The sequence below is a fragment of the Myxocyprinus asiaticus genome, chromosome 41, assembly GCF_019703515.2.
Source record: "Myxocyprinus asiaticus isolate MX2 ecotype Aquarium Trade chromosome 41, UBuf_Myxa_2, whole genome shotgun sequence".
In the NCBI taxonomy this organism is placed as follows: Eukaryota; Metazoa; Chordata; class Actinopteri; order Cypriniformes; family Catostomidae; genus Myxocyprinus; species Myxocyprinus asiaticus.
Window position 1 is genome coordinate 30031982 of NC_059384.1, and position 12768 is coordinate 30044749.

Below are 12768 nucleotides of genomic sequence, written 5' to 3' on the forward strand. Positions count from 1 at the left end.
TGTGTTTATTAGGTGGTAAATCCAAGAGGTTTATCATCTTATAGCACAGTTTATATATATCAATAATAGCACAATAATATTAGATGATTTTATTTTTAGTGATTCTTCAACAGTGCAAAACTCGCCTTCATGCCCAAATATTGCTCCATTGCACAATGGTGTTGTGGTTGTTGCCGAGGCATTGCTATGCGGTTGCTAGGGTGTTCTGAGTGGTTTTTAAAATGTTGTTATTTGGATGCTAGGTTGTTCTGAGTAGTTTCTTACTGGCCCAAGTCAAAACCCCTAAGTGTGTAGGTTATTCTGGTCCCCAGATATGGCTTGAGTTCTTCCTTCAATGCAAGTCTATGGGATTTTTATTTATTTTTTTACCAATTTCATCATCCATCATTTCAATAATATCACAATAATATTAGAGCGGATTTAATTATTAGTGATGCTTGTCTGTGCAAAACACGCCTTCATGTGCAAATATTTCTCCGTTGCACAATAGTATTGTGGATAGTTGCCAAGGCATTTCTATGCAGTCGCTAGGTTGTTTAGAGTGGTTTTTAGAATGTTGTTATGTGGATGCAAAGTTATTCTTTTATTACTGACTTACTGGCCCAAGTCATAACCCCAAAGTGTCTATGTTATTCTGGTCCCCAGATATCGCTCAAGTTCTTCCTTGATTGCAAGTGTATGATTTTTTTTTTTTTTTTCACCCGCTGTATCATCAGTCAAACCAGAAAAATGCAAGTCTGATTGCTTAGAACAGTAACTTCTAAACCGAGGTATCATATCACTGAGGTATCATATCAGTTAAGTTCGAAACATAATCTACGCAAGTGCGTGAATGCTGATGCTTCTAGTTACGCAAGCTCAAATTTGTGTGTTGTTGTGTTCCAAAACATGTCAGAATTCATTTCATAACTCAACACATTTTACACACTGCATTCTCAACATTGCGACAACAAGGGGTGCTATAGCAGACATTAGTGTCAACTGTCCGTTTCTTCTTTAAAGCTAATAACAGTCATGCCTGATCAACAGTTTGAAGAGAATATTGCTGAGCAAGTTAGTCAATATATTTATCGTGACATACCTGAATAATAACACATCCAGTTTAATTGCACTTTGGACTTTTGAATGTAACTATCGCCTCTGAGTACTGAAGAGCCAAGCGATTGCATTTGTGTACAAATACTTGCATCAAGTATGTTTCTGGCCTTAATAATATCTGTCACCAAAGTTTAATACTTGGGTTTAGGGGTTTGTTTAAATCCATAAACAAGCACCACTAATAATGTAAGTGTCATTTCTCCATAACAAGCTTCTAGTAAGTGCTGTAAAATCTAAAATGTGCTGAAATAAAGAGAAGCAAAACAACAAATCAAACTGGTCTGATAAGAATTTCTTATTATTCCAATAAAAAATACATCCATACAGAAATATAACAATTTTGCAAAACAATTTCAAATAAAATTCATATAAAGCAAAAACAAATAAAAATCTTAGAAAAGGTTTTTTTTTTTCTTCCTAACTTTACTCTTTTTATTCTTTTGTACAAATATTTTTTAGACAAGAGGGATTCATGAGAGAAAAGATAATAAGTGATAGAAAGTGTTGGTTGAAGCAAGCAAATGGAAAACTTGATTAAGGCTCCATTACGACTTGACTAATATCGGCCACTGTTGGAAGAACATAATGTTCTTTACCCACAAAACCCTGGCTGGTCTGATTTTATGGCAACAAGCTGCTTCAAGTTACTTCTTCTGCTGAAACAATCTTTTTCTACATAGCTGCTACTTGTAACGTTGTCAAACCTACTTTGCTCAACAAATCAGAGCATAGAGCAGTAAATAAAGCAGTAGAACTAAATAATTCCAGCTTATACTGAACTATTGCAATTTATTGTATATATTCATTTGGTCCCTGAAAAAAGAACATTATATTTTACATTTCAAATCACAAAAGGAACACGTACGCAGCCAACTGAGCGGCTTTCTGTATGCACCGTTCGACTCCACGCATGTAAATTTCCATTGTAAATGTTGAAAAGAGGGGACTATATATCTTTATCTCTCTGGATGGCTGTGCACAGTTTCCACAATACTGTCGCTGGACTAAAACAACGGCATCCAGACAGGTCAATATCGAACTGCCCGAGTCAGCAGTCTGTAGCGGGCAGAGCCTTCAGCAATTCATTACATCCAGGCAGTACAAGGCAAGGCCTGTCTGACTGCAGCTTGTTAATTACAATAAATCTTTAGGCGTTTTTGCTTTATTCTTGGTTTGGGGGGGGGGGTTGGCATTCCACAAGCATTCAATCCATGTGTTACACAACAGCCTGTTCTCGCATTTTCAGAGTGTTTTGTTTTGCAAACACCCCCAAAGATAGACATCTCATCTCTACAGCGATACATTTAAAAGTCATTCAGTAGATACCAAATTGGTAACTAAGTGCTCTACATTGCAGACTTTACAATTTTGCAACATATCAAGGGCAAATATCTGAACTGTGACAAAGAATAAAATTGCATGCTTGAGAACAATAGAGTATTTACAAGGGCTTGGTTGAAGTGGCCTCAGAAATGGAAAAGGTGCATTTTCAAGTAAAACAGAGCCTTAATAAAGCTTTTTCAATCACTTATACAAGACATGTTGTGACCCCCATGCCAAGGAGTAAATCCATCCCACAGGACAAGGTCACTTGCATAAGGCACCATTAAGGCCAACAGTGCATTAACAACAGGTAAAATGGAGATAGAAAGAAATTAGTCATCAAGATGAAATGAGTAAAGAAAAACAAGTCTTGTATGAAATGATCGCTGATCGAAAGATTCAAGCTTCCCCTCCCCCCCATCAGAAAAAATGGGAAGAGGGAATTGGAAGTGTAGAATAATTAATGCATTTATATACAATATTGTAACATTTAACCAATTGTACTTAGCTGCGCTTTATTGGAATCTACTTGCAGTCCCAATTACAAAAAAAAAAAATAAAAAAAATAAAAGGAAGTACAAACCCCAATACCATGCAACACCTGTTTATGATAGTGAAGTTATAATTGTGTTACATCTCTAAGCACACAGCTTATACAACGGACTAAGAATGAGCTTTTTGTAGCCTGTCAAAGGACAAGCTACCGAACACATTGCACATTTAGTAGCTGCACTGAAAAGAAAAAAAAAAAAAGCCACTTTCATTCAGGACTGAGGTACCGCCCCAGGGGCAGGGGGCGAAACCCTGCCTGCGAAGCCCCCCCCACAATCTTGCGACACAGAGCCCAGAGGCATCTGGCAGGAATTCTCAGTCTTGCGGCTTCACTCAGACTCCGCTGTTCTTGCATACCAAGTGGAAACAATAACGGAACTTGTTCCCTGACACCATTCAGCCCAAGAGCCATACACTGGTACCCCCCTCCCACCCCTTCTCGCATACGGGACATTCATCTGCTCACGTTAAACAAGATTTTGTTGTAAAAGTACCAGTGTACAGTCCCGGAGTCGTCCCAAATCATGCACCATACAAAACACCATTCATTCGCTCTTTTTTGGAAACTTTTTCATAATTTTTTTTATGTTTTTTAGAAATCATCCTCTTTGATTCTTCATTCACGATTTTGTCCCTTCCTTTTTCGTTTCAACAACCAGTCAGTCCGCCTTTATCCCGGGGCTCACGGAGACACAGGATATGGTGCAAAATGGCATGCTTTGGCTGGAACACACTCCCCCCACATCTTGCAGGGCCAGGTCAACCAGGAAGCTGGTTAGGACACAACAGATCCCCAGCGTGATGCTACAGCCCGCTCAAAGGTGCCTCTTCATGTGCAGGGCCAGGTGGTCTGACCGGGAGAAACACCTGGAGAAAGAAAAAGAGAAGAAAGTTGAAAAACAAGGTCAGGCAGGGGCCACTGGATTCATAAAGTGAGCTCAAAGGTTGAAATATGTGCATTGCATCACTGATGGGGCCCCTAGTGGCCCTAAAGGTAAATTTGTGAAGCAGGAATTGGTGCCATGTAGACATAAAAGGAAAGGTTGGAACATTATGAGTAAATCAGTGGTTATGAGCAAGTCCAGATGGAATCTGCAGGCATCTTTTCACATTTTCTGGGCAAATTGGACAGATCAAAATGGGCTAAATTGAGCTGCAGGATGCAATTATAATGGCTAAGTTTTCCTATCTGTGCTTTCATTTTTGTGTTCCAAATTAGACCACATCCACACTAATGATTTTGGTACGTTTACGCCTCTCATTCACACTAGAATGCCGTTTTCCTTCAAAGTGTGGAAAACTATGACGTTAGGGAACTGAAAACGGAGGTTTCAAACTCAAATGGATAAGTGTGGACTAAAAAATTTGGCATTCTGTGAAGCTGTGAACATTGTTGTTTTGCAAATTCTGCTGATTTAAATTGGTCACCAAGGAAAAGTTACTAGCTGGTCGACATAGATGAGGTTGTCAAAATTGTGATTGGTTAAAATGGGTTGAAAATAACATTATACAGGACACCCTACCCTTTTAAAAAAAATCCTTATTCTGAGTTGAGGGTACTACTCTCTTTAGTACCTGAAAATATTAATTTGCAAATGTATGTAGAAATTTGTGAATGAGGGGCATTCAAGTTCTGTAGAAATCTTGTGACTTCTATGGTAGCAGATTACATGTGGGATGGTTTAAGATGATCTTACTGATGAAGTGGTTTAAGAGCCTAAAGGAGAACTATGAAATCCATCAAGTAACCACAGAAACAAAACGGCAAAAAGGGAAGTTGAGTAAACAATGGTGTTCAATGCACAAAGCGCTCCGGGAAGGGCAATGTTTAACAGAGGAAGGGATGACAAACAGGAGTGGCACATTTGGTCATAAAACACTGAGATTATCAATAATGAATTGGAACAGTGTGACTATTGCGCTTTCAAGCATTTAATGTGATTAGGTAATTAAGTGATAAAACCCCAACATAATGGCACGACTCCCATCGATGAACCGATAAAAATTGAATCAATGCTGAACGCGGAATCCGTCGCGTTTCACTGATGCACACATCAAAGGATCAGGCAGGCGGTGAGTAAGACAGGTGGGCTTTGATGACTGTCACAGAGAGATAGTAAGACAGAATTGAGCGTACCTGTCACAGTGACTGCATTTAAATGGCTTTGCACCGGTGTGCTTCCTGAAGTGTCGGGTGAGTTCGTCGCTTCTTGCGAAGCGCCATTCGCAACCTTCCCATGAACACCTGTACGGCTTCTCACCTGTAAACAAAAACAAACACCTTTCAGAACATTTCCCCAGGTTTCAGCAGAGAAAAATCAGCTACTCTGAAAGGAATGTGGTGTAGCATGCTCAGTAATGCGCTCAAAAATGCATCTACAACTGCGGTCAATGAGGTGATCTTAAAGAGACAGTTTGTAGAGTAGGGACTCTATCCCTAGATGTTAGGCATAATGATAGCCTCAGTCGCCATTCACTTTTATTACATGGAAAAAAAGATGCAATGAAAGTGAATGTTGACTCAGACTAACATTCTACCTAACATCTACTTTGGAGTTTGGTTTGGAACAACATTCTGGTGACTGAATGAGCTCATCATTTTCATTTTGAGTGATCTATCCCTCAATCTGTCGCAAGGATTGCGAGAATGCATGGCATTCCGAAAGTCCTCCTCTACACTGTGTATGCATAAACAGCATGAGGAACAATGCACTTCACACAGAGCCTGTGTTTTCCATGCGATGGGGCCCTTTAAAAAGGGGCCACCCAGATCCCCATTCAAATGCTCGGTTCTTTCCCATGACGAAACCAAAACGGTTTTGGTAGAGCAGGTTGTTCTCATCCTGGCCTGTTTTCCTCCCGTCCCCCCCTCCTCAATCTGATCCACCCACCCCCCACCACAGCCACATTCCAAACAGATTAGGTCACCGTTTAGGCGTGCAGTCATGCGAGGCAAATATTCACCTAGTGACATTAGCCTTGCTGCCGAGAACAGCCTGTGCGAACTCTCAACTACATTACACAACTTCACAGGAGACTCAAAACCTCCAAGTATGCAGACTGAAGTATGCAAGTTTCCTCTTTTGGAGGTTTTATGATAGTTCGCATTGATTTTGTGTCATAAATACAATTTAGACTTATAAGAAAGTAGAAACATCTCAAACAAAGCAGTTTATGCAGCCACACGTAAAGGAATAGTTCACCCAAAAATGAAAATTCAGTCATAATTTTGTTCCAAACCCAAGTGACTTTCTTTCTCAAACAAAAGTACAAGATAAAAAGAATGTTAGCCTCAGTTAGCCTCAGTCAGATAGAAAGTCCTACAGGTTTAGAACAACATAAAGCTAACCTTAACTATCACTTTAAGTGCCCTTTAAAGAATGCTCTTACCTGTGTGAGTACGCTGATGTGCTTTTAAGTGAGAACTCTTTGTGTAAACCTTCCGACAGCCGTTGAAATGACACCGGTGTACTCTCCTTCTGCCATCCGGAGAGGAATCCCCTCCTGCGGAAGTCTTATCTGAGGCCTTCCCCAGCCCGTTCGGCCGGATCTTCACTGGCACGTGCAAGACCGTCTGCATGGAGCCCCACACCTGCGGGACGCCAGGCTCCTGGAGGGTCTCTGGGGAGGATGGGGGCGTGCTGATGATGGAGGAACTCAAGTGATGCGCTGACTCGGTCAGAACCGAGCCCAGAGGGTTGGAGGTGAAGATGTGAGTGGGCGAGAGCTCCTCTGAGCTGTCGGACACCTCGCTGCTGGCATCCGAGTTGGTTTCTAATATTTGGCAGTCCTGATTGTCGTCCTCCTTGATGTTCGGAAGTTTGCCGTTCCCATCTCCCTTATCTCCACAAGCCAAGATGAGCTTGCTCCAGAGATCCTCCTGGCCATCAAACTTGAGGTCTGAGGCAGATACATATGGCTCGCTCTGCAAGTATCTCTCCAGCTCCAAACATGTCTGATTCAAAACAGAAAACATGATGTTAGAATATGCATGACAGACTTTACAAGTTTACCAGCTGACAAGACCATCACAAGGGGATTCAAAAGCAAGAATTGGGGGCCCAAACTGTAATAATTTATAAGTCAACCATCTAAAATGTTGTTCCAAAGCCATTTAGTATTAATGGGGAAGGATGTTTCCTCAGCAGCTTAGGTTAACCACACTCTGACATGTGCTTTCAAACATTTTCTGTTGAAATATATAAAGTTGTGTAACGTGGAAATATTTTGGGAGTATGAAAGACCAATGAAGTCAATTATTAAACAGTGTTCTAGGTATAAACGTGGCTTTGAGAGGTACATATTGTCTTTCTAGAACAGTTATCCTCTTGTGAGTCATACAGACATTTCAGAGTCCTTTTAAGGAAGCCACAGAACTTCCTCTAGAGCTTCAGTCGAGTTTCCTCATTCATACAGCCTCGACTTATATCTGGACGCATTTTAATAGTATTTAAACCAATTTATTTGCAAATGTAACGCGTGTGAGAGTATGGAAGTGGTTCAGACTTCGTTCAAAATAGTCACACAGCATTTGCCAGCTGTACTGTCATTCAGTGTTGCGTTTCAGCTCTAAACATCCTCGCTACCCACGGTGACATTAACCGTGCGTAAACACTAAATATGGAATAATCTCAAATTACTGATTCCACAAACTTTCCAACAGGGAAACCTCCTCCCCTCAATGTTTCTTCCTCAAAGGTCTGACCTGGGAAACCTCAAACAACTCGCGGTGCAAACGCGTCTGCGTATTTAAATGGCAAGAGAGACTGTCATGTGGATTCGTGCCAGAATACCAAAAAGCCTGAGGGGAAACTACACGGATCCATTTCAATCAAACAAACGAGCGAAACAAGTCAATCTGAAATATAGCAGTATATAAGCAGCGGAACCTGCTCTGCTATGACCGTTAATATAAGCGCCTCCTATAACCACCGTTATGTGACAGAACATGTGCAGCAGACTGTCAAAGCAATTTAAGTGGAGAATCCTGCAAGAATCACACGGGAAAGCAAAGTAATCGGTGAATCAATCATGTAATACGTTCTGAATAAACTGTTTAAAGTGTGTTCTTTTATGAACGTAACGCAATATAGATCTGATTTATAGCACTTCGAAAGTCTAAATATCGCTCTATATGACAAAAAACTACCTAGATCACAGCTACATTCTATCGGGAGTATACTGACACCATTTAACGCTCTAAAATGTAACGTAATCAAACAGAACGTAGTTTAAGGAATGCTCAACGACAGAACGTTCCAATGTTTCATTCAACGCAACTCCGTTACATAGACGCGCGTCTACAAATACGTCTCCGTTTTAACTTTAAAGACAGAAAATTCACACCACCACCAATCATAGTTCTTTATATACGTTCCGACTACAGCTTTCCAAAGTTTCCCCTATTTAACTTAATAAAGTCGTTACCTGTTGCCAGTATTCTTCAAGCGATGGCAATGCAGAGAAATAGCCAGTGTCGTGAACGATCTGAAGTTCCTGAAAAATGCTGCACATTGGTAGAACATCCATTGCAATCCCAAATGTTAGGCAAAATTGACTAAAATATCTTCTCGAATCAAGATCAAGTGTGATAAGTAAGCGTCCTCTTCATGCAACAGCAACGCACTGCAGCCGTCGCTTTGCTCGCTCAGAGTCCGCTAGTCCGCGTCTTTCTGCTGTTGAGATCACTCTATATTTGCAAACACTGAACTCGAGGCAACGCACTGCGCTCTGTCAACTTCCCCTATTCAAACCTCGCAGCCTGCCTACCCCCTCGTGACAGCGTGACGTGTCTTCACAACGCGCCCAATCAGAGCCGACCAGGTTGCGCGGGCGCATATGATATCACTTTCGACCAATCGCATCCGCGTGTGGAGATAAATCCACCCTTATGCCACTGCGATTGGTCGAGTCAACTGTGCATGCTTGCGCGTTGATTGGATGGCTATTTTTAGAAGGTATATAAAAGGCCTGAGCTCATACGCTTCATTTCTGGTTCTTTAAGACAGAGCTGCGTGAAGTGTCACAAGCGTCTCGGTTTGGCCACCGCGAGCGCTGTGTGCAATAGGTTTGGTTCATCTGAAGAACTTGAAAGTGTTGAAATACATCAATCTCTTGACTGTACTTGTCTTTAGCGCCTTAGAGTAACTCAAACTATAATATAAGTATATGGCTTTGGAGAAGTTCCAAGCTTAAAGGTGTTGTAAGCATTATATATATATATATATATATATATATATATATATATATATATATATATATATATATAACAAAAATGTCTATCTACCATGACTGAATTAGGTGTCCTACAAATCACACCAGTCTCTGTCACAGCCCTAAAAACACTATAAACATAAAAATAAATAGCTTAAAATATCATAGTAGCGTTTCACAATTATTTTAGACTATTATTTTTATTATTATTTCCACATTTTATTAAAGTGTCCACACGAAGCTGGGTCTGGCTCTGCCTGTCAATCATTGTTCATCTTCAGTTTTGCCAGCCCAGTCTCATGAGAAGTCGTAAAAATTGTACTATTGTACTATTTTCTCCTATAGAGAAAACTTAAAGGTTCACTCAGTAATCTTTTCCTCATTAAAAAAAAGTTTTATTCATTAAGATATGAATTGTAATTTTGTAGGAAATCACGATCACTCCCATTAAAATGAAGACTCCAGACATATCAGTAACCTTATAAAAGCTGTTCTACATGGAGAGGGTACCCTCATGGGGCGGCCATGTTAGAATCACATGACCAACCGAATACTACTCGCTTAATCTCAGTAACCGTCCTGTTATTTGACACTTTCACTCATTGATTAAAGTAATCATGGCTGACTGTGAATACTACATTTCTACAATGGCATCTGAAACTGAAAACTACTGATTTTAAATGAAGCTGCGTCCAAGCCGCTAGGTGTCAGTGTAAGTTCAAGAGAACTTCTGTGATTATCTCATCATGGATTTACATTGACACCTACTGGCGTGTATGCAGCATACTTTTAAATGCAATAGTTTTCAGTTACTGATGCTATTGTCGAAATTAACTGTTCACATTAGTCATTATTAATTTAATCCATGAGTTAAAGTGTCCTATAACAGGGCGGTTACTAATATTAAGCGAGAATTATTCGGCCGGTCATGTGATTCTAACATGAGGGGACCCTCCCCATGTAGTAATAAAACAGCTTTTATAAGGTTACTGTTATAACTGGAGTCTTTATATCATGCGAGTGGTCATGATTTTATACATAGATTTCAAAATTACAATTAATTTATTTAGGAGTAAGATTTTTTCCCTATCTGTCACTCACTCAATGTTGTGTCGATGTAGTGACACTGGGGGTCACTCTTGGGAGCCCCAAACACCTCTGCTTTTTGAAAAATTTCTGGAATTTCTATGCCACTCCCCTGGACATACGGGTATAAAAGGAGCTGGTATGCAACCACTCATTCAGATTTTTTCTTCGGAGCCGAGTGGTTGTGTTCAGCGAGCTGAATTACTCTACCGATCCATTCACCTCGAAAAGCTGTTGGATTTACAGTGCATTACAGCAGCTTCTCCCCCTCTTGCACTGGTGAAGTGCAGAGAAAGCCCCTGGGCACTTCAGCAGCTAAAAGAGTATATTCTTCCTACTAAAAGAGTATATTTTCCCTTCTTAAAAGAGTGGCATTAACGGAGAGCGTCTTTTTAAAGATGCCTTTACGTTTGTGTGTATTTCCTGGTTGCGGTCGTTACCTCTCCACTTCCGATGGCCACGATCGCGGTCTTATGTGCTTGGGCGCTGCCCACACAGAGACAGCGTTCGTGGATGGGTCATGTTCTTATTGCAAGAGTGTGACCATGGCAATGTTGCGGTCGTGGTTTTTCCTTCGTTAGAGGGAGAGACCACCCCAGCGGATCCCCGCCTCAGTCCTTCTACCTACGGGTTTGAGGCCACATCAGTTAGCACTGGGGGCGATTTGGGGACCCCGGTGGGAGACACTCCACCGGGTAACTCCCCACGGACCTCCCATTCCCCAGTACGCTCGTTTGCCCCGCTGGGATGAGACCGCCTGCTTGTCTCAGGGCGGGTTCGCAATCTCGTTTCGGCGAAGTGGATGAGCTCTCTATTGCAGCATCGGAGAGCGGGTTGTTCAGTCTGACACTGAGGACTCGACTGGGCTCCCACCACCAGCCCTGCCCTGGTCCCTTTCTTCCCGGAGGTGCATGAGGAGCTCACGAGGTCGGGGCGGGCACCTTTCACCACCTGGACCCAGTCTCTGAGCTCCTCTGCTCTCACTACCCTCGATGGTTGGGCTGCCAGGGGGTACTCGGCGATTCCCCAGGTGGATAAGGCGTTTGCGGTGTACCTCGACACAGACCCTTCCTGCGGTTTGATTTCGAGGGCTGGGCATACCAGTACAAGGTCCTCCCCTTCGGCCTGTCCTTGTCCCCTCGCATCTTCATGAAGGTCGCAGAGGCAGACCTTGCCCTGCTAAGGGAAGTGGGCATCCGCATCCTCAATTATCTAGATGACTGGCTAATCCTAGCTCACTCTCGGGATGTGTTGTGTGCACACAGGCACTGAAACTTTTTCAGAGGCTCCTGGGCCATATGGCATCCTCAGCGGTGGCCACACCGCACAGGTTGATGCAAATAAGACCGCTTCAGCACTGGCTTCAGAGTCGAGTCCCGAGATGGGCATGGCGCTGCGGGACACATCGTGTGGTCATCACGCCGATCTGTCACAGCCTCTTCAGCCCTTGGACCGACCTTGCATTTCTACGGGCAGGGGTTCCGCTAGAGCAGGTCTCCAGGCGCGCCGTGGTTACGACAGACGCTTCCAAGATGGGCTGGGGCATCGTCTGCAACAGACACACATCCGCCGGCTCCTGGACTGGCCCGTGGCTGCATTGGCATATCAACTGCCTCGATTTGTTGGCAGTACTGCTCGCCCTGCGGAGATTCCGGCCGTTGATCCAGGGCAAGCACGTGTTGGTCTGGACGGACAACACGGCGACGGTAGCATACATCAACCGTCAAGGCGGTCTACGCTCCCGTTGCATGTCACAACTCGCCCGCCGTCTCATCCTCTGGAGTCAGCAGCACCTCAAGTCGCTGCAAGCCACTCAAATCACGGGCGACATTAACACCATGGTGGATGCGCTGTCACGACAGGTTACGCTCAGGGGAGAGTGGAGACTCCACCCCGAGGTGGTCCAGCTGATTTGGAGTTGATTCAGTCGAGCACAGGTAGACCTGTTTGCTTCCCGGGAATCCTCCCACTGCCCGCTTTGGTACGCCCTGACCGAGGCACCCTTCGGTATAGACACACTGGCACACAGCTGGCCCCTGGGATTACAAATATGCATTTCCCCGAGTGAGCCTACTTGCACAGACCCTGTGCAAGTTCAAGGAGGACGAGAAGCAGGTCGTCCTAGTAGCACACTACTGGCCCACCCAGACGTGGTTCTCGGACCTCACGCTCCTCGTGACAGGACCCCCCCCCCAGTGAATTCCCCTGAGGAAAGACCTTCTTCTCAGGGACAGGGCACATATGGCACTCACAACCAGACCGCTGGAAAATGGTAGACATGATCACTCAGGCTAGGGCTCCCTCTATGAGGTGCCTGTATGCCTTGAAGTGGCGTCTGTTTGCTAAGTGGTGTTCTTCCCAACGCGAAGACCCCCAGAGATGCACAGTCGGATTGGTGCTTTCCTTCCTACAGGAGAGGTTGGAGGGGCGGCTATCCCCCTCCACCTTGAAGGTGTATGTGGCCGCCATTTTGTACATCACGATGCAGTGGATGGT

At 43.3% G+C, this 12768-nt stretch overlaps 1 protein-coding gene across 1 annotated transcript; it reads right to left on the reverse strand.

Moving 5' to 3' along the window:
* Positions 1 to 1369: 1369 nt before the first annotated feature.
* Positions 1370 to 8710, reverse strand: LOC127432037 (Krueppel-like factor 6). The gene is made up of 4 exons (XM_051682808.1): positions 8401 to 8710; positions 6364 to 6928; positions 5111 to 5234; positions 1370 to 3840 (listed from the first exon to the last, which is right to left on the reverse strand). The coding sequence occupies exons 1-4, from the start codon at positions 8500 to 8502 to the stop codon at positions 3789 to 3791; spliced, it is 843 nt and encodes a 280-aa protein (XP_051538768.1). The 5' UTR covers positions 8503 to 8710; the 3' UTR covers positions 1370 to 3788.
* Between the last annotated feature and the right edge of the window lie 4058 nt (positions 8711 to 12768).

What these genes read in the sequence shown, in the direction of transcription:
- LOC127432037 (XM_051682808.1), bottom strand. Translation starts at nt 8,502, where the DNA reads ATGGATGTTCTACCAATGTGCAGCATTTTTCAGGAACTTCAGATCGTT. An exon ending in ACATCAGCGTACTCACACAG is followed by an intron (nt 5,235 to 6,363) that starts GTAAGAGCATTC and finishes TTTTGTTTACAG; the next exon opens with GTGAGAAGCCGTACAGGTGT. An exon ending in AAATGCAGTCACTGTGACAG is followed by an intron (nt 3,841 to 5,110) that starts GTACGCTCAATT and finishes TTCTTTCTCCAG; the next exon opens with GTGTTTCTCCCGGTCAGACC.